Genomic DNA, 25,469 nt, shown 5'->3' with positions numbered 1-25,469 from the left:
AGCTGGATTCTTCAGAGAGCCGGGACCCGGATGATTTTGTCCGTGACGGTGGCTGCAGTATAAAGGTGACGCTGGTCCCCGTTCTCACCCGTCACACCCCTGACACGTACTGCCAGGACGTGGCAAACCCTGCCGTGCTACCTATAGGTAGCAGGGTTATTTCGACCCTTTGACCAAAATTCCTGCAAAAGCACAGTAAAAAGTACCTTGGAGTTCAGAAGGTCCATAGGTGGTTTACCTGGGGTGTTTCCGAAGGGGACAGCCCATATCTTTTTTTTTTTTAACCCCAAATCCCCACCGATCTGAGGTTTTCCCACGGGTGATGCAGGGCCCGAACAAAGGGTCTGGGGCTGCAGCGGCCCCTTCTGCGGGCAGTCACCCATTTATTGTGTAGCTGGTCCTGGGCTTACGTGCCTGTTTACTTGCCAGGAACTGTCATGTTGTGTGCTGTGCTCTATTCATGGTGCCGAGCATGTAAAAACAGATAGGAAGCATTAGCATTATTCATAAAGGGGATGCTGACCTGCTTAGCTTTATATACAATTCCTCCCCAAATTAAGAAGCTGAATACCAAAAAAAAATTTTAAAGGGACTATCATTATATTGCTGAAGCTAGTGACAGTAGATTTATCCTTTTCAATGTTTCCTAATACCCCTTTTTAAAAGGTGGTTGTAAGTGCCTAGAAGCCACGTAGCTTCTGTGTGCTTATAAAAATACATTTATGTCCTGTCAGTTACAGGTTAAGGGCTGTTACTCCATCACATCATGAGGGGCCTAAAGGAACATAATGTTCACGTATTTAGGGAAGTGGCAAGCCGAAATAGCTCTTGTGCAGCACTTAAGGTAGCAGTCTGGTGTGAACGCTTGAGCTTTTCTGCACCAAGCGAGGCAGAGTGCAAAGTGGTGAGTGACTGGCCCATCTTCTCCCCACAGTCGTCGTCTCCCGTGACTAATGTTGTTGAAAATTTCATTTTCTTCCCATTTCTTCAAATTACTCTCTTGTTTCAAAGCTTGTCATCTGTTTCACTGGAAGTATTTGGTTATGCCCCAAAGCACAGGTGTGTTTGCCTCGTAGTAGTGCATGAGTCTCTAGAAATGATAACTTACATCATCCTCTGACTGCTTAAATCAAGACTTTATCAAGAATGATGTTGTTGGATGCGTTACTCGGAGTTCGGCATGTGTCTGAAAGTGAGCGAGCGGGACGGAGAGCCAGTCCGAGCTCACGTTCCTCTGTAGCGTATCACTCGGTAACCTTCGAAAGGAGCGGGCGCAGAAGAGAGCTGGTATTTCTGTTTGTACGAGGACTCTGCCCGGTGGTTAATTGTATGTGTGCCTGCGTGAAGCCGTTGCTTGTGTTAGTCATGCTGCATAAAACACCTTGTTCCCTCTTGATTGTTTGCTCGGCAAAGGCTTGTTAGAGAAGACCAAAAAACTTTACGTTCTTGCTCAGAGATCGAATGAACTGGAGTAAATCCATGGCCTTTTTACGGAATATATATTTTTAATATTGAGCCATTAGAGAAAATTTTACAGAAATAAAAATAATACTAGGCTTTGCCTCCTGTATAGTAATAAAACTTATACATTGTCTCCACAAACTTCTACCTGAATAGACTGTTAAAACACTCTTCATACCTCAAGGCAATGCAAGATAAACCTGTTACAGGGCATCTATTACCTGAAACCTTTCCTCGTTTACGTATACTGTTCCCATCGTGGTGGAAGTTGTAGGGCTGTTGCTAACTGTGGCATAAGGAACAGTTGGAAAGAGCAGAAGGCACTTGCAGATGCCACCAAAGTTTATTATATTTCTATTCAGGTGGCAAGTTACTTGATGGTAGCATTCATAAATGTTTTCTGTTGATACAGAGGAGGGGAAATATCTCATTTTCTTTAGACATTTAAGAAATCAGTCCGTAGGATAGCTGTGCCTTTGAGTTCCCAGCTGACAGCATTTAGTCCATCGGCCTCTTTCGTGGGACGGCCACTGCTGTTTCCGTGGATGGAAGGCCTCTCTGGGCACGATGATGCAATGTCAAGTCACAGCCGATGGGCCTTCTGCTCCTGGATGAATTGCTATTCTGGGGAGGTTTGGAGGAAATTTTAAAGACGACAGCTGAGTACAAATCAATATTTTTCTTGACAGCCCTGGTCCTCTTCCTCTCTTTCCAATTTACATCTGTCCTCCAGGGATGACAAATCGCAGTGTAGTAACCAGGAAGCCTTTCCATCTTCTGGATTACAGTGTGGCTTTGGGGATGGTTTTTTTGTTTTGTTTTTTTTTAATTCCGCAGACAAAATGGATTAACCATTATACTTTCTCTGCTGTGAACCCTTTGACATTCCTTGGATTTTCAAATTCTCCCATTGCTTGAATAGGAGTGTAGCTGTAATTTTTTTTCTCCTGGTTCTCAAGTTAATTTTTAGTCATTGGGATTGTTCATCTAAATGAGGAAATTAGAAAACTTCATGCTATTGAAAGCACTGCATGAAAGTCTTTGTAAAACCTCGCTTGTTAGAGATCATCATCACCTTTTTGTTACCAGAGGTCAAATTTATTTTCTTTTGTGGTTTCAGCCTTGCTCCAAACATGATTTCTGGGGTGGATACTCTTCTGTAAATAAAGTTTAGCTGAAAAAAGTTATAGAATCTTACTTATTACATACCTGTTGACAGGAGAAAGCCAGAAGTTTATTTGCATTCTTTCAGCAAAAATCAAACACCCTTTTTAGTAAATAAATGTTTGTGTAATGTTTTAATTTGATTTTATGGTTAGTTTTGTTTGCAGCTCTGTTTCCTGGCGCTTGGTTCCCAATTATCCGTGAAGGCTTTAACTGTGAAATTCTTATTTTTTTACATTATCTGTCTCTCAGAAAAACATAGAATTAGGAAATAATTTGAAGTATTCTAGGTCGAGCAGTTACTGCAATGCAACCTTACTGTTAAGCGTCAAGGTTCAATATGGTCTTTGACATTTTTCCCTTTGTGTGTCTTTTTAATTTTGGAGCCTTAGCGAAGCGCAATTTTCACATGATCTAGACAATAACATAGCCGTTGTAACGATGACATCGTAGAAGCGGTTCTACAAACGCGTGCTGGTATTTCACTCGTCCCATTCTGCCGTGCAAGTTATTTAATAGCTGAGGTGGAAACTTGCACGGCTCCTTATCTAGCGGTAGAAGATCGGATCTCATTTTTGTATTACCTTTCATGTATTTTTTCCAAAGCTGCTCTTTTGTAACGCTTAGGCGGGACCAGTAAGATTTGCTGTACTCGCGCGGTCTCACGCGGGCAAATCGCAACTGTCTGCGTTCCTACCGCGCTCTGAAATTGTTGGGATGAGCTGGTGAGGTAAGGTGGAAGTCAGTCCCCCAAAATGAACCTCTGAACTTCAGTGAACGCTTGAACGCCCTCAGATGTGTCCCCGGGGGATCGCGAGGGCAGTGTGGCGTGGGGAAAGGAGATGTCGTGTCATGTCGAAGGTCCAGAATAAGCTTTGCAGCATGGCGCTGGCGGCGGTTAGACTGCACTGGGTCACTCGATGGGGTGCTGCAATATAATACCCGTATTAAGATGCTACATGGGAAAATGATTCTTCCATTTTCTCGTTGTTTTTAGAAGTTCTGGTCCTCCGAAGCAAATTCCAGCTCTGGAAGGGAATCTGTGTTTCAGAAAAAACCCGTGCAAGTTTCACAGGACTCGTTGCAGACGAAGAAACCTGGCTGTAAAAGAGACCACTCTCTTCTGTTCTTTCACAATAGAGCTGTGCAGCCCTCCTTTACCAGAACTGCTTATGACATGGCAACTGCTATTCAAAGCAGAAGATTATAAAGTACAGAGAACAGCAAATTCAAGCCTATGTATCAAATTGAGATCACGTTGTTTGTGTTTGTGCTGAGTGACTGATTATGTTTCTAAAAATTTTTTCTTTCTTTTAGCATTGCAGCATAATTTCAGGAACGTGAAACGTGTAAAGGTGATTTTAATGAGGGGACTTTGGAACATGGATGTATTTATTTCTCATTAATTACTCTTCTGGTGCTACTCTTTGTACGATAAGCCAAATTCTTCTGCTCGTGAAACTATCAGGAAGCTTTCCCGTTGACTTTTATGGGAGCAATGTCAAGGGAGACAAAGGGTTATCCTAACAGGTTCCCAGTATGGAAAGACTTGCATGAATTTAATTTTAAAATTTGCGAGGTGGAACCTTTCATAAAGATGCTTATTTATTCCTAGTGAGAAGAATTACTTTCCTCCAAGTGGCAGTTTTTATAATATGCCACTTAGTACTAGGATAGTGTGACATACCAAAACCAGGATTTTAACGATGATGTAGGAACAAGAGTCATGCATTGTTTTCTGGTTTCATGCCTTTCAAACGTAATAATGTGCCATGTTTTTCAAAAGTCTGTGATATGCTGTGAATTTTATGACGTTTTATTGTAGTCGTTAGTGATGACCAGCTTGGTTCAGTATTTTAGAATAGCTCTGGGTAGAGAAACTTTGCTGCTTCTGAGATGCAGGTAATTTTAAAGAACGCACGGTACTCTCTTGTAGTTGTACTGTACTCTTCAAAAGTTGTACTTTCTTACAGTTGTGTTGTACTGTTCAAAAATACCAAGTCTAATGATAAAAGAATATACTGTATACATATACTGGCCTGATAGGAGGCTTTTAGGCCTGAGTGTACCTTAATTCATGTTCAGAGTTTTGCACATGAGGAAGTCAGTACGTGTATTTCTTGCATTTCAGCATGCAGACCGGGTGGCTATTTAGAATCCACCTCATGCAATATTTTTCCAAGAAAAAAGGTAGGAAAGCAAAGTGTAAATTAAAATGTTCAGTTGAAAGTGTTCATTTGCAAGTTGGATTTTGACATTTTTAAACTTGAAAAAGCCTATATTCTCCCCCACATACTGCATCTAGAGGAGAAGCAAATTTATGAGTTGTGAGTATTGTAAAGAATATATTCATGAATATACTGGGCTTTTTTTCTTGGCCTGGTTTGATTGCTTCTTTACTAAAAATAGTAGCCCCTAACTTTGAGTTTCCAGGCCTGTCTGGGCATAATGTTTTGATTAAAGTTGTCTCCCTCCACCCCAGTTTTTTTACAGTAGGTTGTCTTAATTTGGACCTAAAAAATTCAGTGCGATGCCGTGGCGATGGATATTATCACTTCAATGAGCTGTAAGTCCTGATGTGATTAAAGTTAGCTTTTGTGTTTGACAGATGATGGTGCATCATCCGTCCTCATCCACTGACATTTCAGCTGTAGACGCGGTTGGTGCCGTAGTCCGTGGTAAGAACTCTTCCCTTGCACAGCAATGAGCCACAGTTCAGCTGCATGCTAAGCACTAGGACTTTTTCAAACCAGTAAGCTCTTAAGGAAGGTGTCCCATGCACATTTCCCATGCTCATTAGGGCATAAAAGCTGCGGCTTTCAAGAGCAGGATGGAAAAAAACTCCGTTTCGCTGCAGAGACAGAGTCAACTGGAGAATTCACTGCATTATTCATCCATTCAGGAAAGCAGGGTTACCATCCAGTATGACAAAACAAATGGATTTTCAGTAAATGTGAAGATTGTAATTATTCTAGTAAAGGAGCATTTGTACTAAAGCCTGTGTTGTTTGTAATGTTGACTGAAGGGTGAGCATAGCAAATGTATATCTGATACTTGCATGAATGCACAACTTAAAAGCTTCTTAATATTCTGCAGGACCTCAGACAACTCGGTCTAGGACAGAAGCAGCTAAAGAAGAGGAAACCCTGAAGAGCCTCGTAGACATTCTGCAGCAAGTAATGCGAAATGTGCCCACGCAGGACACACCAGCTTGGCGTTCTGCCCACTCTTAGTGATACCATTGATGCTCTTTGGTTAAAAGTATATAGGAAACATGCTAAAAAGCAAAAAAAACCCCAACCCCTAGAAAACGTCGCAGTGACAAGGCAAGCTACTCAATCTACAACACTGTCAGTTTTGACACTCCAAACTGACCCAGATATTTCTGTTGTTTTGTGTGTTTATGAGTCTACTCGACTGACAACTGCGCTGAAAGAGCTAGCCTTAATATTTCAGACTGCTGCTACAAAAAAGAAAAATCTGACTCTTAATCAGTTAATAAATGGATTTAGTGAAACCTTGGAAGAATGTTTTAAAAAAAGGAATGTTAAATATCATAATTTTGGTGGTAGGTTTTGGGTTTTCAAACTTAATTGTGAAAAAGGTTGCATGAATCTAAGAAGGTGGAACATCAACCTGAAGGCAAAGACATCTTGGGAATGATTACAGAATCACAGAATCACTAGGTTCGAAAGGACCTTCAAGATCATCAAGTCCAACCATTAATCCAGTGCCACCATGTCCCCTAAACCATGTCCTGAAGCGCCACATCCACACGTTTTTTGAACACTTCCAGAGATGGTGACTCCACCACCTCCCTGGGCAGCCTGTTCCAATGCCTGACCACCCTCTCAGTGAAGAAATGTTTCCTAATATCCAATCTAAACCTCCCCTGGTGCAACTTGAGGCCATTTCCTCTTGTCCTATTGCCGGTTACTTGGGAGAAGAGGCCAACACCCTCGTCGCCACAACCCCCTTTCAGGCAGTTGTAGAGAGCGATAAGGTCTCCCCTCAGCCTCCTCTTCTCCAGACTGAACAACCCCAGTTCCCTCAGCCGCTCCTCATAAGACTTGTGCTCCAGACCCCTCCCCAGCTCCGTCGCCCTTCTCTGGACACGCTCCAGCACCTCAACGTCCTTCTTGTAGTGAGGGGCCCAACACTGAACACAGTATTCAAGGTGCGGCCTCACCAGTGCCGAGTACAGGGGCACGATCCCTGCCCGGCTCCTGCTGGTCACACTATTCCTGATACAGGCCAGGACGCTGTTGGCCTCCTTGGCCACCTGGGCACACTGCTGGCTCATGTTCAGCCGGCTGTCAACCAGCACCCCCAGGTCCCTTTCCGCCGGGCAGCTCTCCAGCCACTCCTCCCCAAGCCTGGAGCGTTGCATGGGGTGGTTGTGGCCGAAGTGATTGAAACGTTTCAGATAGCAGTAGAGAACGCACCAAGAGCATTCAGCAAACCACATCTGAGTGGGCGTCTCGCATTGGCTGGAATCTAGCTAGCAAAAGCTCAAGCACTGGAAAAGAAGTAGAGAATCTGTAAGAGCAACTGATTGAGTCAAAACTGATTTTTCTAACGCTTCCTCTGCTCCTCCCTCTCCGTCTCTCTGTTCACTAGGTCTAGGAGAGAGCTCAACTGAAACCAGGAAAATGAGATCTTTGATTAACCTGCTTTATGATTTTAGTCCTCAATTAAATACATATATTGACAGTTATGTTGAGAAAAATATTCCAGCTTTTAAGAATGGTGGGAGCAGTTATATACATTAATATCTGAAATATTGTCATTGTCCTTCCTGGGGTTTTAAAAAGATGGATTTTTTTTTTTTTTTCAGTTTTGTCAGTCACCCAAACCAGATATAACTGTATTTATCCCAGTAATTAAAAGTTACCGCTTTTAAATGATTTTACTCATGTCTGTTATGTGAAAATGATAAATTGGGCCATAGCAAAATAAAGTTATGCTCAGTGGGCTTTTCCAAATCTTACTGTGTTTCATATGTGCATATAAGAGATGACAACTCAACTCAGTCATATTTTCAGAATACACTTGATGTTCTGCACTAACGGCACAATAATAAATTGGCTTCGACAATTTCTTCCTTTTTTGTGTGTGTGGACATATTCCAATTTAAATTTCATCATTGGAAAATATGTTCTTACTTAAAAATAGTACCATGCAATATTTACATTTTCTGCTGCTAGTTGCCAGATTTTTGGAGCTCTATTTCTATTTTCTTACTGTTTATTTGGATTTTCTTTTGGCTCTAGTTAAATTCTTAGAAGGCTTCTCTCAAATATTGTCCTTTCTTAAACGTAGTCTTCTGCATGGGTTAGATGCTGAAAATAGGAGTTTTCAGGTTTCTGACATAGAGAGGTTTTTAAAGTAACTATATTCACTTGTATGTCTTTTAGTATCCACGACATACTTCATTGATTTTTCCATTAAAAATGGGTTCATAGCATGATGATACAAGGCTTATATTCACAGAAGTACAATGTGCACATTCTTGGTAGTTTAGTACCAGGTAAAGAAAAGAATTCTATTTAATTTTAAAATATATTTCTAACTTTCTAGTATAGTCATCATTTCATAAGTTTGGCATATTAGTTAAAATGTTTTCTTAAAACAATAGGGTGTTGGCTTTAAACCATTGACCCTTAACGTGCGCAAAAGTAAGCGGTGCAAAGAAATAAAAATGCGACGTGAAGATAGCAAAGAGCACCACAGAAAGGCAGGGGAGCTTAGATCCTGGCTAGTTTTCACAAATACGGAGAATCTTAGTAATGAAAGTGAAAAACTAAAGTTGGTGGGGTCAGAACTGAACTGTCGTGGGAAAGTTTGGGAATAGACCGGGTGCGGAATCCAAAATCTCATTTATCTTCTCTTGTAGGAGCAATTGCAATGAATTTTTCTGCTTTTCCACTTAGAACTATACATAAACAAATGGACTTTTTGATTGTGTGAAGTAGTTGCATATGTTTTTCCTTAGAAACAAGTGAATTTTCAGCATGCAGCTTGCTTATAAATTGTTGACAGCTTTGATTTTTTTTTTATTATTATTATTGATGTTGCTTGTTTGAGATTAATAATTCATGTTCCTTCAGTGGGTCACTGGAACTCTGAGGCAGGAGAATAATGAGCGGTGAATACAGTACTCCGAACCCCAGGTTTTTGTGGAAATAATCGGTTCTGACTACGTTTTTTAAACTCTCTGGCTTTGCAGAGACCCTCACCAACTCGGGGCAGGTGTCTGAATAGGCGTCACCACTAAGGTCACAGTAAGGGGATCTTTCTGCTTCACGTGCCTTACGAGTATTTTACTTACCGAGAGTAAGCAGGCGCTATTGAGAAAGATGAAGGCTCTCTAGACAATTTTAAGTGCAGGATTTAATAAATATACGTGTGTTTTGGTAAAGAGAGGTATTTTTAAAAAAACACTGTGTTGGAGCGCAGCTTTCTTACAGCACAAGTTTGTGGACGTAACGCACTTGCACTCGTGCCTGTTGACGGTGATAAATTGTTTGTAAGACCTGAGGAAAATTCACTTCGGAGCTTGCAGAGTTTGGATGCAAAATGGAAACGACCTCCACGACGTTAGCAAACGTCACTGGCGTACGCGCAAGATGAGTGCGTGGTGTGTTACGTTCTTTAAGGGAGTTTGAGATATATACAAAACCTGAGATTACTGTCCGGTTTGCGAAGTCCGCGGGTGACGTAGCCACCTCCCGCGCGTGACCCAGCAGGTTCCTAATCGAACTGCCTCCCGATGCCTTGAGCTGTGGGTGCTGGGTGCCCTTCCTCCCACTCTGTAGATCCTTTTTTTTTTTCTTTTTTCTGGTTTCAAAACGCTTCGTCCATTTTTCAGTAGGTTGGTGCTTCAAAATACCCCGATTCACCCAAAGCCTCCAGTGCTTTCGAGCACGCTGGATGGAGGCTTGGGGGCTCGGTGCCTCCCGTGCTCCAGCCCTCAAGGTCACGGGTTGCTTGCGCCCGGGTGGTCGGTGCGATGCTCTTGGCGAGAGCCCCTCGAAGCGTGTCTGACTGGGGGGGTAAAACTTATGAGATACAACTGGACTTATATCTCCTCCTGACTTCTAAATTGCAGGATCATTACGAACGTGGATGAACTGAGGTGTCCTGTGTGCCTGGCTGGATTCAGGGCGGCTCACAGGAGAGCTCGTGCGGGGAGGTTTCTCCATCACCGAGGGATGAGCTCGCAGAGCTCGCGGCGCAGGCGAACGGTTCGCCCTTGCTCAGCTGATGTCCTGGGGTGGTTTCTGGCAATAATTGGGTACGTGCGCTTGAGGAGCCACGTGCTCTCTTCTGTTTTTCAGAGTATTTAGGCAGGAACCCGTAAACCACTTTCAAAGTAGTTCTGAAATAACCAGGTAATTACGGACGTGTCACAACCAGATGCTCCCTAACGGTTCCGTTGAAATCCCTTTTTTATTTGAGACGAAAAGCTTTGCTGCAGCTGACTTAGCTCAAACCTTTAAAAGGGTACGCGTCTCTGCGGTACAGTCATTTAAGGTAAAACCACTTAGACTGGAATCCCCGGCTACCTGAAGAGCACTGGACCTTTGAATAAACAAGAACGAAAGCTGTATCAAACGTTTGACTTAAGGTGAGTTTAAGTATTAATGTTATAGTAGTCCGTTCTTCAAAGAATAGTCTTTTTTTGCCGCTTTTCATGTAATTTAAACGTCTTTTGTGCTTTGTAGAAACACTTGTGTAAAATCTCAGCAGACTTAAATATTTGTAGGTAATAGTTGCATCATTTCTTAATGTATGCATATATACCTAATTTCTTGCCTTAGAGCAAATATTCTGATAGTTGGTAAATACAAAATCAGCTGCTTTTTTTTTTTTAAATAAAATATTTTGAGGAGAGTTCTTCGGATTGATACGTATTGGCCAGTTATAATTTTGTATTAATTGTGCTTAGTTTGAGTATTGAAGTGACCCATTGCAGATCAGTTTGTGGAATCGTGAAGTGGCAAAGTATGTTTAACTTAGTTCCAAGAAAAGAAATGGAGCACAGCACTTAAGTCATGATGCTTTTGTGCATATTTTTAACGTGAGGGAAACACTAAATTGCACTGGTGAACGATTATTTAAATTTCATCTCCTCAGAAATTTTTTGGATAGTACTTTAAAAAAAATCTAAAAATTTCTCAAATCTAATTCTTAAATTTGTAAATATTTTATTTCTCCTGTGTCTGTGAATTTTTTTTTTTTTTTTACCCAAAACTCAGCCCTGAGCGAATACACTTGTAAACTGTATTATCTCCATTCTCCTTTCGGAGGTTGCCGCCTAACTGAGGTTTGGTTAGTAGTGTGACCAAGCGTGTGCGCGTTGTATTAAGCTGGAAGTACTTCGGGGTATTTTCAGAAGACGATGGTTTTCACCAGTGCCGAACGCGGCAGCTCCTCCGCGTGCGTTCCCTCCCTCCCCGCCTGTTTGGGGACGCTCGCAGCCTGATGCCATCGGGACGCAGCAGGGAATTCTCCCAGAACTGCCGACATCAAACCTCCCCAAATCACAAGGCAGATCCCGTAGAAACTGGGCTGGCTGAGAAATTGGGATTCCTGAAAAATAGTAAAAGTCAGCCCCTTTTTAGCTAGCGGCCCGTTTGGGGCCTTAAAAACTCATAGCGTGAAGACGGGAACCCAGTTGCTCTCGGTCCAAAGATAGAGTCATGAGTTTCAGTTGTCATGATACGACTCCAGGTGCTGAAGCTCTCAGAAAAAATGCCAAATATCACGGACGTTAGGATGGCACGGCAAGGAGCGCCGGCTCTGCTCTCGCTGCCCGCTGCTGTGCTTAGCCCATGGGGTCATGAAAACTTCACCGGCCTTGGAGGAAGCGAGCTCTACAAGTCAAAAATCGATCAACGCTTGAGTCGCTCATAAATGCGGGAAGCAACGAAAAATAACGTGAAGTCATGGCTTGACTGTCTTCAGGCTCCACAAAGGCGCAGGCAGGGTGACTTCCCTCCTAGAGCGGCGATGCCGTTGCCTCCGCCTGCCCCCTCCCCGCAGTGGGACGCCGTCCTTGCCAGCTCCTGCCCAACGCGAGCGTCACCGTCCCACGTCTACGCAGCTCTCCGTTCTCGGGCTCCGTTCGTAGGGATATTGCCTTTGAAGAAGGGACTCGGGGAAGGCGGGGGCACATTTCAAAGTTGCTTCTTGCCTAAATGATTGCTCGGCAGCATTACAGGGATGTACCTCTTCTGTGCTAATTACAGCCTCTTCGTTTAAGCAGGCAGGAGCCTCTCTCTGCTGCTGGGGTATTAACCACGTCTCGTCCTCGGAGTCTTGCTGATTCTGAGGACATTAAGTGTGTTTGTACGTTTGGTTTTGGTCTTGGAGTGACAGGCAGTTGAGGCACCATCCTGTAAAGTCTTACAGATGTATAATTTGACTCTAGAAAGTAGTTTTAATCAGAGATTTAAACTGAAACTGCCTACATTGGGCTCTGCTCTAGGTTTTCGTAGAACTGGGTCCTTGACCTAGCTTGCGTGGTTGCGTTATCTTCGTACGTTCCAGCACGGCGCAAAAATTCTGGCTTTGTGGTCATATTTGAAAGCCTGAGAGGGGAATCTCTGCAGGCAGAGGAAACAGAAGTGCTTTTCTTGAGAGATTGACTCATCAAGCTCGTTTTCATAAACTTAGATGAGGAATTTAAGACAAGAACTGAAATAAAACAGACTTGCAGTGGTACATCTGCCAGCTCCACGGGGAGTAGATTATCTGGTATCCCCCTCCGTGCAGCGTCCGATTATAATATATTATGTCCTTTTTGTAGCAGCCTGACCACTATTAAGTCGTATTAGCAAATTTAAGGTCTCTTCTTTTTTATTTTAGATATCTACAGTATGTTTGTATAGTGGAAATACTTTGAGTATGAAGGGGGGCTTGTGTCTGTAGGATCCAGCACATACTCGAAGATGATTTATATTTTACTTTCCACTTTCCCTCGTAAAAGACTTCGAGACCTTGGATTGCCACAGCTTTAAAGTGAATTTATCTGGATTGCGAATGGGCAGGTTTAGCTCAGTGCAGAATTTGTGCTCGGTTTCTGCTGGATCCCAGTAGGGAAAGCTGCAACTCCGTGTAAAATACACACAGTTGAGAGGAAATAGGAAGAATAAACCCCTTGAAACTGTATTACCCGACAGTGAAGCGCAGGAGCAGGCAGTCTCTGCAGCAGCTCTTTCTCAGCTCCTGGCTGGATTAAGATAGTTACCGCTTTTTTTGTGTACTGTCTTAAAATCTCTTTCCTGCCGTGCTGTTTCAGCATCTTTTCAAATTAAAGCCTCATCGTGGTGAGGGAAATAAGCCCTTATGTGGGGGATGACTCAGCCATGACCCGAGGAGACGCTTTTTGCATGATGTGTTTTGTGTTTCCCGATACTTTCCGTCGCGATAGCGGGTCCGGAGGGAGAAGGCGCTGACCGCGCCTGGGGCTTTCCGAGGCAGCTTTTGGACTCTGCTGCCTTGTCCACGTTCCCCGCCGTCGCTTGCAGCCCGGCCCGGGGCGTACGTCGGGTGACGCTCGGCCGGTAAGGTGGGAGGTGAGGCTGCGGGCGCTCCCGACGCCAGCTCGGCGCGCGGCACGAGCCTCGGTCCCTGGGCAGCGGCTCCGTCGCAGGCCCGAGCCGTGCCCGCCGTTCCCGTGGAGCCGAGGGGGCTTTTCTACGAAGCTCGGCGAACTCTCCAGTAGACGAAGGCGTCGGTAGACCGAGGGATGGGATCGCCTGCCTCGGCCCCGGCGACGAGGCGAAACTCTGCCGCTCAGCGTACGAAACGTCTCCCCGCTTCCCCTGCCTGCTTCCTGCGCCCGTGACGTCAGCCGCGGTAGCGCAGCAGGAATGGTTTACTACCTGGTTTCTGGTTCTGACATTCCCATGGCAACCTCCTCCCCGGTTTAGTCACAGTTTAGTGCCGTACAAGTAGGATTTGTTCAAAAAGGAATAAAGGCTGCAGTATGGAGAAGACATTTCCCCGTGTGTTCCTGACGGCCAGTAAATGGGGATTTTGAAGCACCGGGTGAATACGAGCTCTTTCTCGGGTTTGGCAGCCCGCGCTTCCCAGAGTTAGACCGCGTGATGGCGCGAGAAATCCGAAGGAAAGGGAATTAAAAGAAGAGCGGACGGCAGCTGTGATCAGCCCCATTTTGAACATCGAGCCCCAACAGCATAACCAGGCTGCAGCCGCAGACCCGGTGACAAAGCTGGGTGTGATTGTAAGGGAGAGACGATAAATTAAAACCGGTGGGAGGCGGGAGGGGGCTCGGGCGTGAGCTCCCCGTGGGCGAGCGCGGGAGCGTGCCTTGTTTCCAGCCGTGTCGCCCGAACTTGCTCTATCATCTCCCGGCGAGCACCGTCTCCTTCTGCTGAGCTCCCGTTTTGGGTCCCGCGGGAGCCGCCTGAGAAGGGGGAGCGGGAAGGGCTGGGGCCGTACGGCACGGGCTGGGTGGGAGCTGCGAGAAGGCTCGTGGAATGCAGCGGCTCTGCCGTGATTTTTCCCTTGGTTTCCCAAGGTACCCAGAGCCTGCGGTAACTTTGGCCTCGGGAGGTGAGCGGCCGGAGCTCGGGGGGTTCAGGGGTGCAGGGGGGCTGGGCGGGCGAGAAGGCAGGGACCGAAGGGGACGGAGCAGGAGGACGGAGGCGAGGACCACCCCGGAGAGGGCCGGGTGCCTGCGGGGAGCGAAGTGCCCCATCTCCCCGCTCCGTTTTTGCTTGCAACGGGCAGCCCCGGAGCTCCTTGCTGCTGCCACCTCCTTTCATCCCAGCTCGACTGGGGAGCAGCGCGTCGCTGGGAGCTGGAAGGCTCTGGAACAGTCCGTAAAAACACCGAGCTCTCAAAAGTCGGGGAGCTCCGGGGATTAAGTGTGGGCGTAACAAGAAGTTCGCTGAGCGCACGCCGCGGGAGGCGTCGGGGTGTGCGACGCCGCTCGCGCTCGGCTGATCAAAGGGGCCTGGGCAGCCCCGGGACTCGCACCCGCTGTACCTGGCTGACCTGACGGACGAGCTACGGAGGCTTCGGGGCGGGAGACGGAAGAGCAGGAGACAGCGCGGCGCTGCCGAGGGGCGAAGCAGGAAACCTCCCTTCCTCCCAGCCCCTTCGGGGCTGAGCCTGAGCTCTGTCTCCGGGAGGGGAGTGGGGGCACGAAGCCGGACCGGGGGCTGGCCCCCCACGGGCGCGCTGGCCCCCCACGGGCGCCCTGCTCCCGCGGTGGCTGGCAGGTCGTGCGAGCCCCGCGGTCCTCGTGCGGCGCAGGCAGCTGCAGATTTTTTGGGGGGCAGGGGGTTTATTTCTCCCGTTTGCCCGGCCCGGGACGGCGCGGGGCTGTCCGTGGCCCTGAGGGCGAAGCAAGGCTGGGGGGTGGGAGAAGCCTCGCAGGGGCTGCCCGATCCTCTCCGCAAACGCGTTCGCTCCTGCATCACCTTGTGCGCTCGCTAATTCGGGTCCTTAAAAGCAACTGAGAGTTTCTCGGGCACGGCGTGGCTCAGGCAGCTGCATCTTCTGACCTGCCGTGCGAGGACAGGCCTTCGGTACCTGGAAATGCGGGGTTGGGTGTGATGCAGCGCCCAGATGCTCCTCAGACGTGTGTCGCCGCTGCCGCCGCCATCGTGGCTGCCCGAGTCCCGGCTCCGCCCGCGGCGGCTGCGGGACCCGCTTCGGGGCCAGCGGCGAGGGACGCGGCAGCGAGCGGGGCAGAGAGCAGCCGCCCCTTCGCGCTGCAGCACGAGGCTGCCGGGAGCCTGGGTGCTGAAAGCATGGCCGGAACAGTAAAAAAGCAGCTTTTGCAGGCTACGGGGGGTTACTGAGGGCTGCTGCCCCTCCTGCGCTGTGCCGTCCCGCAGGGTCCCGCACCATGAGCGCGGCCGAGGATGCCGAGTGGCTGCGGTGGGTGACGAAGCAGTTCGGGAGCATTGCCGGAGGGGGCGAAGAAATCGACCTGGAAGGGTTCAAAACCGCTCTGCAAGTGAAGGAGGTGAGCGCCGGCGCGGGGCTGGGGCGCGGGGGCCTTTCCTCCAGGCAGCGCCAGCTGCCCGACACCGAGCTGTGGTTTCTTATTGTACTTAAGAGAAAACTAAGCTTAAAAATAGAATTGCACCATGTCACGTGAGAGAGGGAGAGAGAAGCCTCGCGGTACTCTGCAGCGAGCAGGAGTGGGAAGCACAGATTAACCATCTGCAATACAAAATCAGTTGGGTATCAACAGTCTGTCTGTGAATACGCTTGGCTATTCCCAGCAAATATTCCCTCCCAGCTGCCTACCACCCCGTCCCGTCCCTGCTCCCCAGGGCAGCCCCCTCCGGCTGCGGTGCCAATACACCCCTGCAAAAGAGCAGCCCTCGTTCCTCCCTCCTGTTTTTGGGCCGTCCCCATCGCTTTCAGCAATTCCCATTGCTGGCGGTGAGAACTTTGTTAGCATCAGGATTCGGCCGGTGGGAAGCATCCCACCGCTGTGTGAGAGCGTTTGTCCCCCTCCCCACAGTCCTTCTTCGCCGAGAGGTTCTTCGCGCTGTTCGACTCGGACGGGAGCGGGACCATTAGTTTGGAGGAGCTGCTGAAAGCCCTGAGCCTGCTCGTACATGGGAATGAGACGGACAAGCTGAGATTCCTCTTCCGAGTTTACGACGTGGATGGTAAGATGATGAAAAAGGGATTTATTTGTATTTTTTTTGAACCAAGTTGCGAGTTGCAAGGCGGCACGACTCTCCTTGAGTATCCGAGTGCGGGCGTTGCTGCTCGGCTTCGGTGCTGGTGTCGCGCATCCCCCTTAGGTTAAGCACAGCTGGGTGATAGTGTAGGTTGGTCTTCGCTGCTAGATCTTCATCAAAGGTAAGCATCTATCTGGCGTGAGGCCGCTGCCTTCGTCCTGTGATGAAAGCATCAAAAATCTGTCTGAAAGTCAGCAAGTAAACCGGCCGCACATCAGCATTCCCTACGATTTGCTCCCGCGCTCGGCCGTGGAGAGGAGCAGTCTTTGCTCCACTCAAATACCAGCTCTCAATCCTGTTGGTATCCGTGAATCCTGGCACGCTCTCTTCTTCCACCGTCGGCTGGGAAAGCTGGAAATGACAAAAGCAAAGCTGCTCCTGAGCTGCTTTGCCTGCTCTGACCTGCTTGGGCGTAAAAGAACTGAGCGCCGAGCCCCTTGCCTATCTGGTTTGCTCTCATGCCTGGCTGCCAGATCAGCGTGTCTGCGTCGCTCTGCCAGCAGGTAACTGCCGATTAGCTCACCTTTTTTTTAAATCCACGAGTTTGCTGATTTATGAGCAATGGCACGGTCCTGCTCCGGCCGGGCACCGTTTCCTCCCAAGGAGCCTGCGTGCAAGGAAGGGAGGCGGTTTCTGCATTAAAGGTGCAAGGGGAAGGTAAAGCCACGGGGCCGTCAGGGCGCTACGGCGTATCGGGGTCCCTGCTCTGACCCGCCGTGGCGCCCGCTCGCCCCGCGCAGGCAGCGGCTCCATCGACGCCGACGAGCTGCGCCTGGTGCTGCGGTGGTGCCTGCGGGAGAGCGCGATAGCCCTGCCCGAGGAGCGGCTGGGAGACCTCACCCACGCGCTCTTCGAGGCTGCCGACAAGGACCACAGCGGCTCCATCACCTTCGAGGAGCTCAGGGAGGAGCTGGAGGGTTTCCCAGAGGTCATGGAGAACCTGACCATCAGGTAGCTGCGTCGGCAGGTGCCCCGTGGGGCTGTGGTTTCCCTTGCAAGCACCTTTTCCCTCTTGCATGGAGGAAAAAACACGGGGTTTATGCACCTCGTGGGGTGCCCAGCCCACGAGGTGCTCAGCCAGCACTGGGAGCAACTCGAGCACCGTACGGTGCCGACAGAGAAGGGTGCAGGGATGGTGCCAAGCCAGGTGCTGGTCTTGGATGCAGGGATGGGTGCAGGGATGGGTGCAGGGATGGTGTTGGGATGGGTGCAGGGATGATGCCACGCTGGGTGCAGGGCTCGGATGCGGGGCTGGGTGCCAGCTTGGGTGCAGGACTGCCCCAGTTTCCCCCTTTCTGCGGGCAAGGAGCGACCCGCTGCCTTTGCTCCCAGTGCAGCGAGCTGGCTGAAGCCCCCACTGCCCCGCACCGAGAGGAGCTGCTGGCCGCGCTGCCTGACCCGGGTGTACTGGCACAACCACCGCGGTCAGCTCGCCTTCCTGGGGGGCTACACCGGCCTCAACCTCCTGCTCTTCGCCCTGGCCGCCCTGTGGCACGCCGGCCTCGGCGGGTGGGTGGTGGTGGCCCGGGGCTGCGGGCAGTGCCTGAACTTCAACTGCGCCTTCCTCGCAGTGAGTGCCGGGTCCCAGGAGGGGTGCTGAGCTCGCGGGGCGCGCAGGGCGATGGCTGCCTGGGCTATTCACAGTCACGTTTACTCCGGGCCCCCATCCCTGTGCCAGGGGTCTGCGCAGGGCGGTCACTGGAGCCCGTGGACTTTTGCAGCTGTGGGACCAGGCGGTGTCCTCTAAACAATTACAAATAACGGGTTAGGGAGGTTGTGAGCTCTGTGGGCAAGGGCACTCGTGGCACCCCGCAGATGGGTCCTTGATTTCTGCCTCTGGGCGCTCTGCAGGCTGACACCCCGTATTAGCGGGGAGCTGGCTCTGGAGCCCCCGGGGACCAGCCCCTGGCTGAGCCCCCCAGCACCTCCGACGGTCCCTCTCCCCCTCCCGGAGGTGCTGATGCTGCGGAGGTGCCTGACCTGGCTGCGAGCGACCCCCATCGCCAAGGTTTTGCCGCTGGACCAGCACGTTGTTTTCCACCAGCTCGTGGGGTACGTGGTGCTGGCGCTGGCAGCCGTTCACACGGGCGCCCACGTCGCCAACTTCAGTAAGTGGCAGCTCCCGGGCAGGGGAGACCCTTCGGCTGCCATGGGTTTATCTCGGGCAACACCCGCTCTAACGCGCCCCGTCAACCCTGCAGTGGGTTCCCCCTTCCAGTCCCTCTGCTGAAGTGAAAAACGCCCCTCGGCGCGGGGGGCATCACCCCCCACGCGGCTTCGTCCTGGGAGAAAGAGCAGCGCGGAGGAAGCGCTGCAGGGCCAGGGACCGAGCCCCGGGGGGGATGCTCGTGTCCCCGAGGGGCGCGGACGTCCCAGGGAGGGGGTGCAGATGTGCCGGGGGGTGCGCATGTGCCAGGGAGGGGGATGCAAGGCCTGGAGAGGGGGCGCACGCGCCCGGGGGGCCGAGGGGCTGCAGGCAGGGTGCAGGCAGCCGGAGGGCGCGTGCGCTGCCGCACGGTCTGCGCGCCGTCATCCCCCTCTAGCGGCTTCCCAGCCGGGCAGCGACGGCCTCCCGCTCTCCCCCACGCCGCTCCCGAGGGGGGTCTGCACCCCGCGGTCCCCTCGCCCCACGGCGGGGTGCCAGGGCTGCACCCCCCGCTCGGGGGCACGAGCAGCGCGCCGGGGGAGCGTGTCTGCTTGCGCTGCGCACCGCGGTGCCAAGTGCCCCCCTTGCAACGACGCTGGGCCCGAGAACGGGCTGGGGAAAGGAGAAATGTTGCATTTTTCAAAATGTCCCAGCAAAGCACTTGGGTGCTTCTTAGTTTAAAAAAAAAAAAAACCAAAAAACTGGCATCGGTTCGGTGGGTGCAGCGGAAATCTGGGCACGCAGCGGGTGGGCACAGTGGGGTGCCCCACGCCCCGTACTGACCGCGCGTGTGCCCAGGCAAGCTGGCGCAGCGGGACGGGCGCCATGCCCTCGCCGAGTACCTCTTGTCGGCACGGCCCGGCGTGGGGGGCCTGGGCGGCACGGCCTCGCAGACGGGGCTGGCGCTCCAGGGGCTGCTGGCCGCCATGCTCGCCTTCTCCAGCCCCTGCATCCGACGGAGCGGCCACTTCGAGGTGGGTCCTGCTGCGTCCCCGTGCCACCCGGAGAACCCCGGCGGTGCCCAAAGCTGCTGCGTCGCGGGGTGCGGGTCCGGTGGGTGGGGGAGAGCTCTCAAGCCGGTGCAGTGCCCCCCATACCTCCCTTGGACACCCCCATGCTGCTCAGATTTGCAGTTTTGGGGTTTCTGTGTTTTTCTTCATTATTTGGGCTGCCTTCGCCCGCTGGCGTGCCCCGGCACAGCCTCACCACGAAGCACCGTTTGGCTCCACTGGTTCCAGTTCCTGTTCAGCACCCCGCGCCCCCCACCCCCCCCGCTCCCTGCCCGCAGGTCTTCTACTGGACCCACCTCTCCTACATCTCTGTCTGGACCCTCCTCATCCTCCACGGCCCCCACTTCTGGAAGTGGTTTGCGGTTCCCGGCTGCCTCTTTGTGCTGGAGAAGGTGGTCGGCTTGGCTTGGCGGCGTGCCGGGGGGCTGCGCATCGTGGAGGTCAACCTGCTCCCCTCCAAGGTCTGCACCCGCAGGGTCTCTGCGCCCCTTCCCACCTCCCCCCCGGCCCTCCCCGGCCCCCTCCTCTTAGAGTGGGAATAAAGGTGCTGCGGCTCGCAGAAATACCTTTAATGTTTGCAAAGCCTTGTACAGTTTGGGGAACAGGACTTTGCAAGTGACTGCGCTGGTTGTTCGATGCGGGGAAAGGGAGAGATGGTGGGACGCGGGAGGGGGTGGTGGCCCCGGCGTTTGCCCGGCGAGCTGGAAGGGGGATGCTCCCTCAGCCACACGCACTGAACGGCTTATATGGAAAAGATGCGGGTTTGGGTTGCTTTGGGCTGCGTTGGTGAGTGTTTGCAGCAAGGGGCAAAAGCAATTTCTTAATTTTCAAGCCATTATTTTTGTCATTTAGAATTTTTGCCTGTTTTTCAAGCAAAAAAAAAATATCTAAACTCATAGATCAACTGGAGACAAAATGAAAACTGCTTTGAGTCCTAGTTTCTTCAAAAAAAATGTTGTTTGAGGGCGGCCCTGACTGAGTTTTTGTTTGGTAGCGAAGCTGGGCAGTGAATGGGAAAACGAGCCCCTTTCTCAGGTCAGAGCTGTAAGTCCGTCTCGTGCTGGCCGCTGTTTAACCACGGGAGGCGCAAACCCGGGTGCCGATGGGCTGCGAGGAGAGCATCCCGGTGCGACGTGCCCGCTGGATGCTCCCAGCTTCTCGGGTCACCTTTTCCTCCAGGTGACTCACCTTGTGATCGAGAGACCACGGTTTTTCCACTACAAGCCCGGAGACTACGTCTACCTGAACATCCCGGCCGTTGCCACCTACGAGTGGCACCCCTTCACCATCAGCAGCGCTCCCGAGCAGCAAGGTGACCGCCCATCCTTTGCTCCTTTTGCATCACCGGGATGATTTGCATCACCGGGATGTTTTGCAGTCACCGGGGGACGTTTTGCATCGCGCAAGCCCCATCTGGGTGTTTGGAGCCCCTCTGAGGGCCGGGCAAGGAGGGGTCCGTGCCCACGGAGCAAGGCAGCGTGTGTCCGTGCTGAACTCGCCTGCCTCCATCTCTGCCCGTACATAAGCGCTGCATAAACGTGTGCTTGGGTTATTTTAAGCACGGTGTGGGGACCAAATGGCACCCGAACGCCCTGCCTGGCTCCACGGGTGCCCCAGGTTTGGGATTTGTGCTTCACTCAGCTACTCGAGCAAACCCAGTCCCCAGCTGCAAGCCTGGGGCTGATGTGAACGACGTCGGTGGGGATGGCTGCCGGGTCCCCGGGGCCGCGCGGTACGCAGCCCACGGTGCCGGGGCTGCAGGGCAGCTCCTTGCGGAGGATGCCCACCCACCGCTGCGCTTCATCCCGCAGAGACCCTCTGGCTGCACATCAGGTCGCTGGGCCAGTGGACCAACAAGCTGTACGAATACTTCCAGCAGCCCGAATCGCCCAGCCCGGAGCCGAAACTGCTCAGCAGGAGCCTGAGGGAGAAGAGATGCCAGCGCGGGGCACAGGTTGGTGCGGACGGGGCTCAGCTTTTGGCAAACGCGGAGGTTAGACCTTAAAATGCTGCTGGTGGGCAGATGCTTGCGAGGCGATGGCTCTGCCGGGCTGCAGACCCCACGGTGTGCCCACGGGTTTCTCAAGCCGATGTCCTCGGCTGGCGCGTGCGGAGGGCTCTGCCGGACGGTCTGTCCTCATCAAGCTCCAAAAAAGCAAAGAAGTGAGGACAGGTCCGGGCTGGGTGCTCTCTGCTGAGCGGCTCTCCCTGGGGTCACCCCAGTTTTCAGCCGCCCGTGCAGCCCCCGGCTGGGCGCTGGGGGTATCCCTCGTGGCGTGTGTCCCCTGCAAGGTGCTTGTGCAGCCTTGGAGGGTTTCGTGTGCCGCCCTCCGCCGAGGCCGTATGACCCTGATGGATGGGGCATGAGGCGCCCGCGCGCACCGCAGCCGGTGATGCCTTGGCCTTTGGCTTCCAGGAAGGTCTGTGCAGCAGGGCCAGCTCGGAGGGGGGGTCCGTGGCCACCGGCGGGGACGGAGCCGTTCAGCTGACATTGTACAAAGCCGCCGGCGCTGCTGCCCCAGGAGAGGAGGACCCGCCGGCAGCAGGGGTCAGCGCCGTCTCCCACCCTTGCCCAGCGCCACTGAGAGCCTCGTGCTCCCCGGGGCACGGAGGCAGAGCCCCTGGTGCCTGTGGGGAGGGGCGGGGGGTCTCTGCTCTCACCGACACAGCAGCGGCTGAAGGACCAGCCTGGAGAAACGAGGGGGAGCATCGCTTCCTTCCCAAATGGGCCAAAGCTCGTTAAAAAGCTCTTTTGAAAAGAAACTGCTCGGATGGAAGTCGTGGCAATGCCAGGATGCCGAGAGCCACCGTTAGCGGCTCTTATGCCCCAACACGAAAAGCTCCCAGGATATTGATTCTGTCTGGGCTGGAGGAGCAGTCCTTGCAGATAACAAATTTACGTGCATCATTTTTAATGAGTTTCTCTCCCTGTCCCTCTTTTGCTCTTATCTGTCCCCTGGTGAGCAGAGGTTCCCCACGCCTGCTCCCACTGCCCGGGCCATCGCGGTCTTGGGAAACCTCTTATTCACCCCCCAGCTTGTGTGGGGATTTGGGTAATTGCCTTTTTAATCAATATTCAAACCGATTACGATCTGGGTAACTCATCAGGTGACAGGTTCCTGGTGTTGGTGGGATGTCCCACCAGAAGCGGGGGGACTGCGCTGAGCGTGGCTCGAGGGAGGCGGCTGGAAGCGAATGTGCAGCCCAGAAAAACCCAGCTGGAAAAAACCCACCCAGAACAAACCCACCCAAAAGCCGATGCAGGGAACAAGCGGGTTTAGCGTTAGCTGTCATAGAGGGGTCGGGGTGGGGAGGAGGAGACAGTCACTGCTTTCTTTACCCTGCAGGTCTCCACCGGGCTGGGCGAGACCCGTCGGCTCTGCAGCATCAAGGTGAGGGATGCCTCGGTCCTTCCCTGGCTCCAGTGAGCAGGGTTGTGCTCAGCATCCCCGGGGGGATCCCATGTGTGCTTGGCTACCCCACACGTGTGCCCCTGGATGCAAACCCTGCGCTGCCGGAGGACTTCGCGCTCCTGGCCACCCCGTCCTCCTCTTCCTTTGCTCCCATAAAACTCCCGTAAAAGACCCCAAATTCTGCCCGGGCTCCATAAGCCTGCAGTGCACCCCATGCACTAACCCAGCTCCCATCCGCAGCCTGAGTTGTTTTAGCACCCACAGACTGCTGGATTTCTCCCCAAGGTTCTCGTCTCTCCTAGTGCTATGTCGATGGCCCCTATGGGACCCCGACACGGAGGATCTTCACCTCGGAGCATGCCGTGCTCATCGGCGCAGGCATCGGCATCACCCCCTTCGCCTCCATTTTGCAGAGCATCATGTACAGGTTGGTGCCGTTGCAGCAGCTCAGGCTGCGGGCACGCCGGCAGAGCCCCGACATGAGCGCCGGCGTGGCTTTAGGAGGCACAAGACGTGATGTATGCCATGGTAGAGCCATCCTCCGACACTTCTCCCTGCGGGATGAGCACCATGGGGCAGCACCCACCATGGCCCCTCCTCAATTCTAACCTTGGGACTCGTAATACATGGCCACGAGACCCACAGCTGGGTCCCCCCTCGGTGCCAGGCTTCCCCCGGGGGATTTCTGCTGCAGGAGGTTGGCCACGGGCACGCACTGGAGCCGGTGCTCGGGGCCTCCCTGCTGGGGTCTGCTGGGGCCTGAGGGGTGCTGGTGGGGCAGGCAGGGGCGGGCAGGGCTGCGTCTGCCCGTGCAGGTACCGCCGGCGAAAGCAGAGCTGCCCCAGCTGCCACTACTCGTGGTGCGAGGACCTGCGGGACGAGGAGATGACGCTCAGGAAGGTAGGAGCGGGTGGAGGGGGATGCGGGACCAAGGTTTGCCCTGGGGATGGGGACGGGAGGGCTGCAGGCTCCCAGGGGTGGAGAGCCCACGAGCGTCCTTGCCCGGCCCGGGAGGTCTGGGGCGGTGGGTGGCTGGATTTGGCCCCTGCGCTGCCTGCCGGCTCCGAAGCAGAGGCTGCTGCGTCCTTTCAGGTTGACTTCATCTGGATAAACCGGGACCAGAAGCACTTCGAGTGGTTCGTCAGCCTGCTGACCAAGCTGGAGATGGAGCAGGCTGAGCAGGAGCCGGGAGGTGAGCGGGAGGCGGGGGCCGGCCAGCACAGCCCCCTGGCCCAGGACCGCCCAGCCCCGTGCTTGGCATCGCCCCCGGCAGAGCCCAGCCCGACCCGAGGGGTCGCAGCGTGGGGCTGGACCCCCCATCTGCAGCCGCGCTCCCCTTGAACGCCCAGGGCGGTTTTTGGAGATGCACATGTACATGACGTCGGCCCTCAGCAAGAACGACATGAAGGCCGTTGGGCTGCAGATGGCCCTGGACCTGCTGGCCGCCAAGGAGCAGAGGGACTCGATCACGGGGCTGCGGACCAGGACCCAGCCTGGCCGCCCCGACTGGAGCAAGGTGAGGGCTGGCCCTGCCCTGCCCCACTACCAAAACCATGCTCGGGGAAGGGGATGTCCCCTGAACCTGCTCTTTGGGGTGCACACCAAGGGAGAGTCCCGTTTCGGAGCAGGAGGATGCACCGGGATATCCAGACCTGGCGAAGCCTCTTCCTCCCACAGGAAAGCGAGTGCCATGGGGGCTCGGGGAGCCTGAGTTGTGCCGGGCAGCAGCTGCCAAAGCAGGCAGGGATCCGGCCACCCCCGGGACGGGAGCGGGCAGTGCCGCCAGCTCCTCCTTTCGCCTGTGCCCTAGGTCTTTGGGAAGGTGGCAGAGGAGAAGAGAGGGAAAGTCCAGGTCTTCTTCTGTGGCTCACCAGCGCTGGCCAAAGTCATCAGAGCCCACTGCGAGCGCTTCGGCTTCCGCTTCTTCAAAGAAAACTTCTAACCCCTGGCCCTTGCCTCCCCACCTGCCCCTGCCGGCCCCGATGCGGGGTGATGGGCTCCAGCGGCTGGATCCTGCTGCACCGGCTGCTGCTCGGTCAGAGCTGGGGAGGGGGATGCACGGCGAGGAAGGGGCTGAGCTGGGCCACGGGGCTGTGGGGTGGCGGGGACTTTGGGGGATCTTGGAGCCATCTGGGGTGTCCTGGAGCATCCGTGTGGGGGGTTTTGGGGGAAAGGACCGGTATCCTAGAGCACTTTGCAGGAGGGGTGGGGGCAAATGGGGTCCTGAAGCACCTTGCAGGGCTTTGGGGCAGAGGACGGGGTCCTGCGTCACCTTGCAGGGCTTTGGGCTGGAGCCCTTTGGGCTAGAGGGGCCGAGTGTCCTCCATCGCCTTGCAGGGCTTTGGGGGGCAGGGGACGGGGTCCTGGAGCCCCGTGCAGGGCTTTGGGCTGGAGCCCTTTGGGGTGAGGAGGTGGGTGTCCCGCAGCTCCTCGCCGGGCCCCGGCGGAGCGGTGCCCACAGGAGGGCACTGCAGCCTCGGCAACGAGGGCCGTGCCCGCCCGGGGCCGGGGCCGCGCTGGCCTGGGCCCCCCC

The 25,469-nt window shown here is 53.2% G+C and overlaps 1 protein-coding gene across 1 annotated transcript; it reads left to right on the top strand.

The window, feature by feature from the left end:
• Nucleotides 1-15,514: 15,514 nt before the first annotated feature.
• On the top strand, nucleotides 15,515-24,878 carry LOC309409007 (NADPH oxidase 5-like; the record flags this gene model as incomplete). Its single annotated transcript, XM_082005047.1, is given in 15 exon segments — nucleotides 15,515-15,634; nucleotides 16,142-16,292; nucleotides 17,108-17,318; nucleotides 17,700-17,937; nucleotides 18,322-18,475; nucleotides 19,312-19,634; nucleotides 19,637-19,984; nucleotides 20,703-20,835; nucleotides 21,335-21,516; nucleotides 22,871-22,915; nucleotides 23,239-23,363; nucleotides 23,752-23,836; nucleotides 24,029-24,128; nucleotides 24,286-24,452; nucleotides 24,747-24,878. Coding segments are annotated over 15 exon segments (2,514 nt in total).
• Between the last annotated feature and the right edge of the window lie 591 nt (nucleotides 24,879-25,469).

The sequence above is a fragment of the Phaethon aethereus genome, assembly GCF_964289735.1.
Source record: "Phaethon aethereus genome assembly, chromosome: 12".
Classification (NCBI taxonomy): Eukaryota; Metazoa; Chordata; class Aves; order Phaethontiformes; family Phaethontidae; genus Phaethon; species Phaethon aethereus.
The sequence above is the reverse complement of the archived record's forward strand: the minus strand, read 5'-3'. Positions and strand labels throughout refer to the sequence as shown.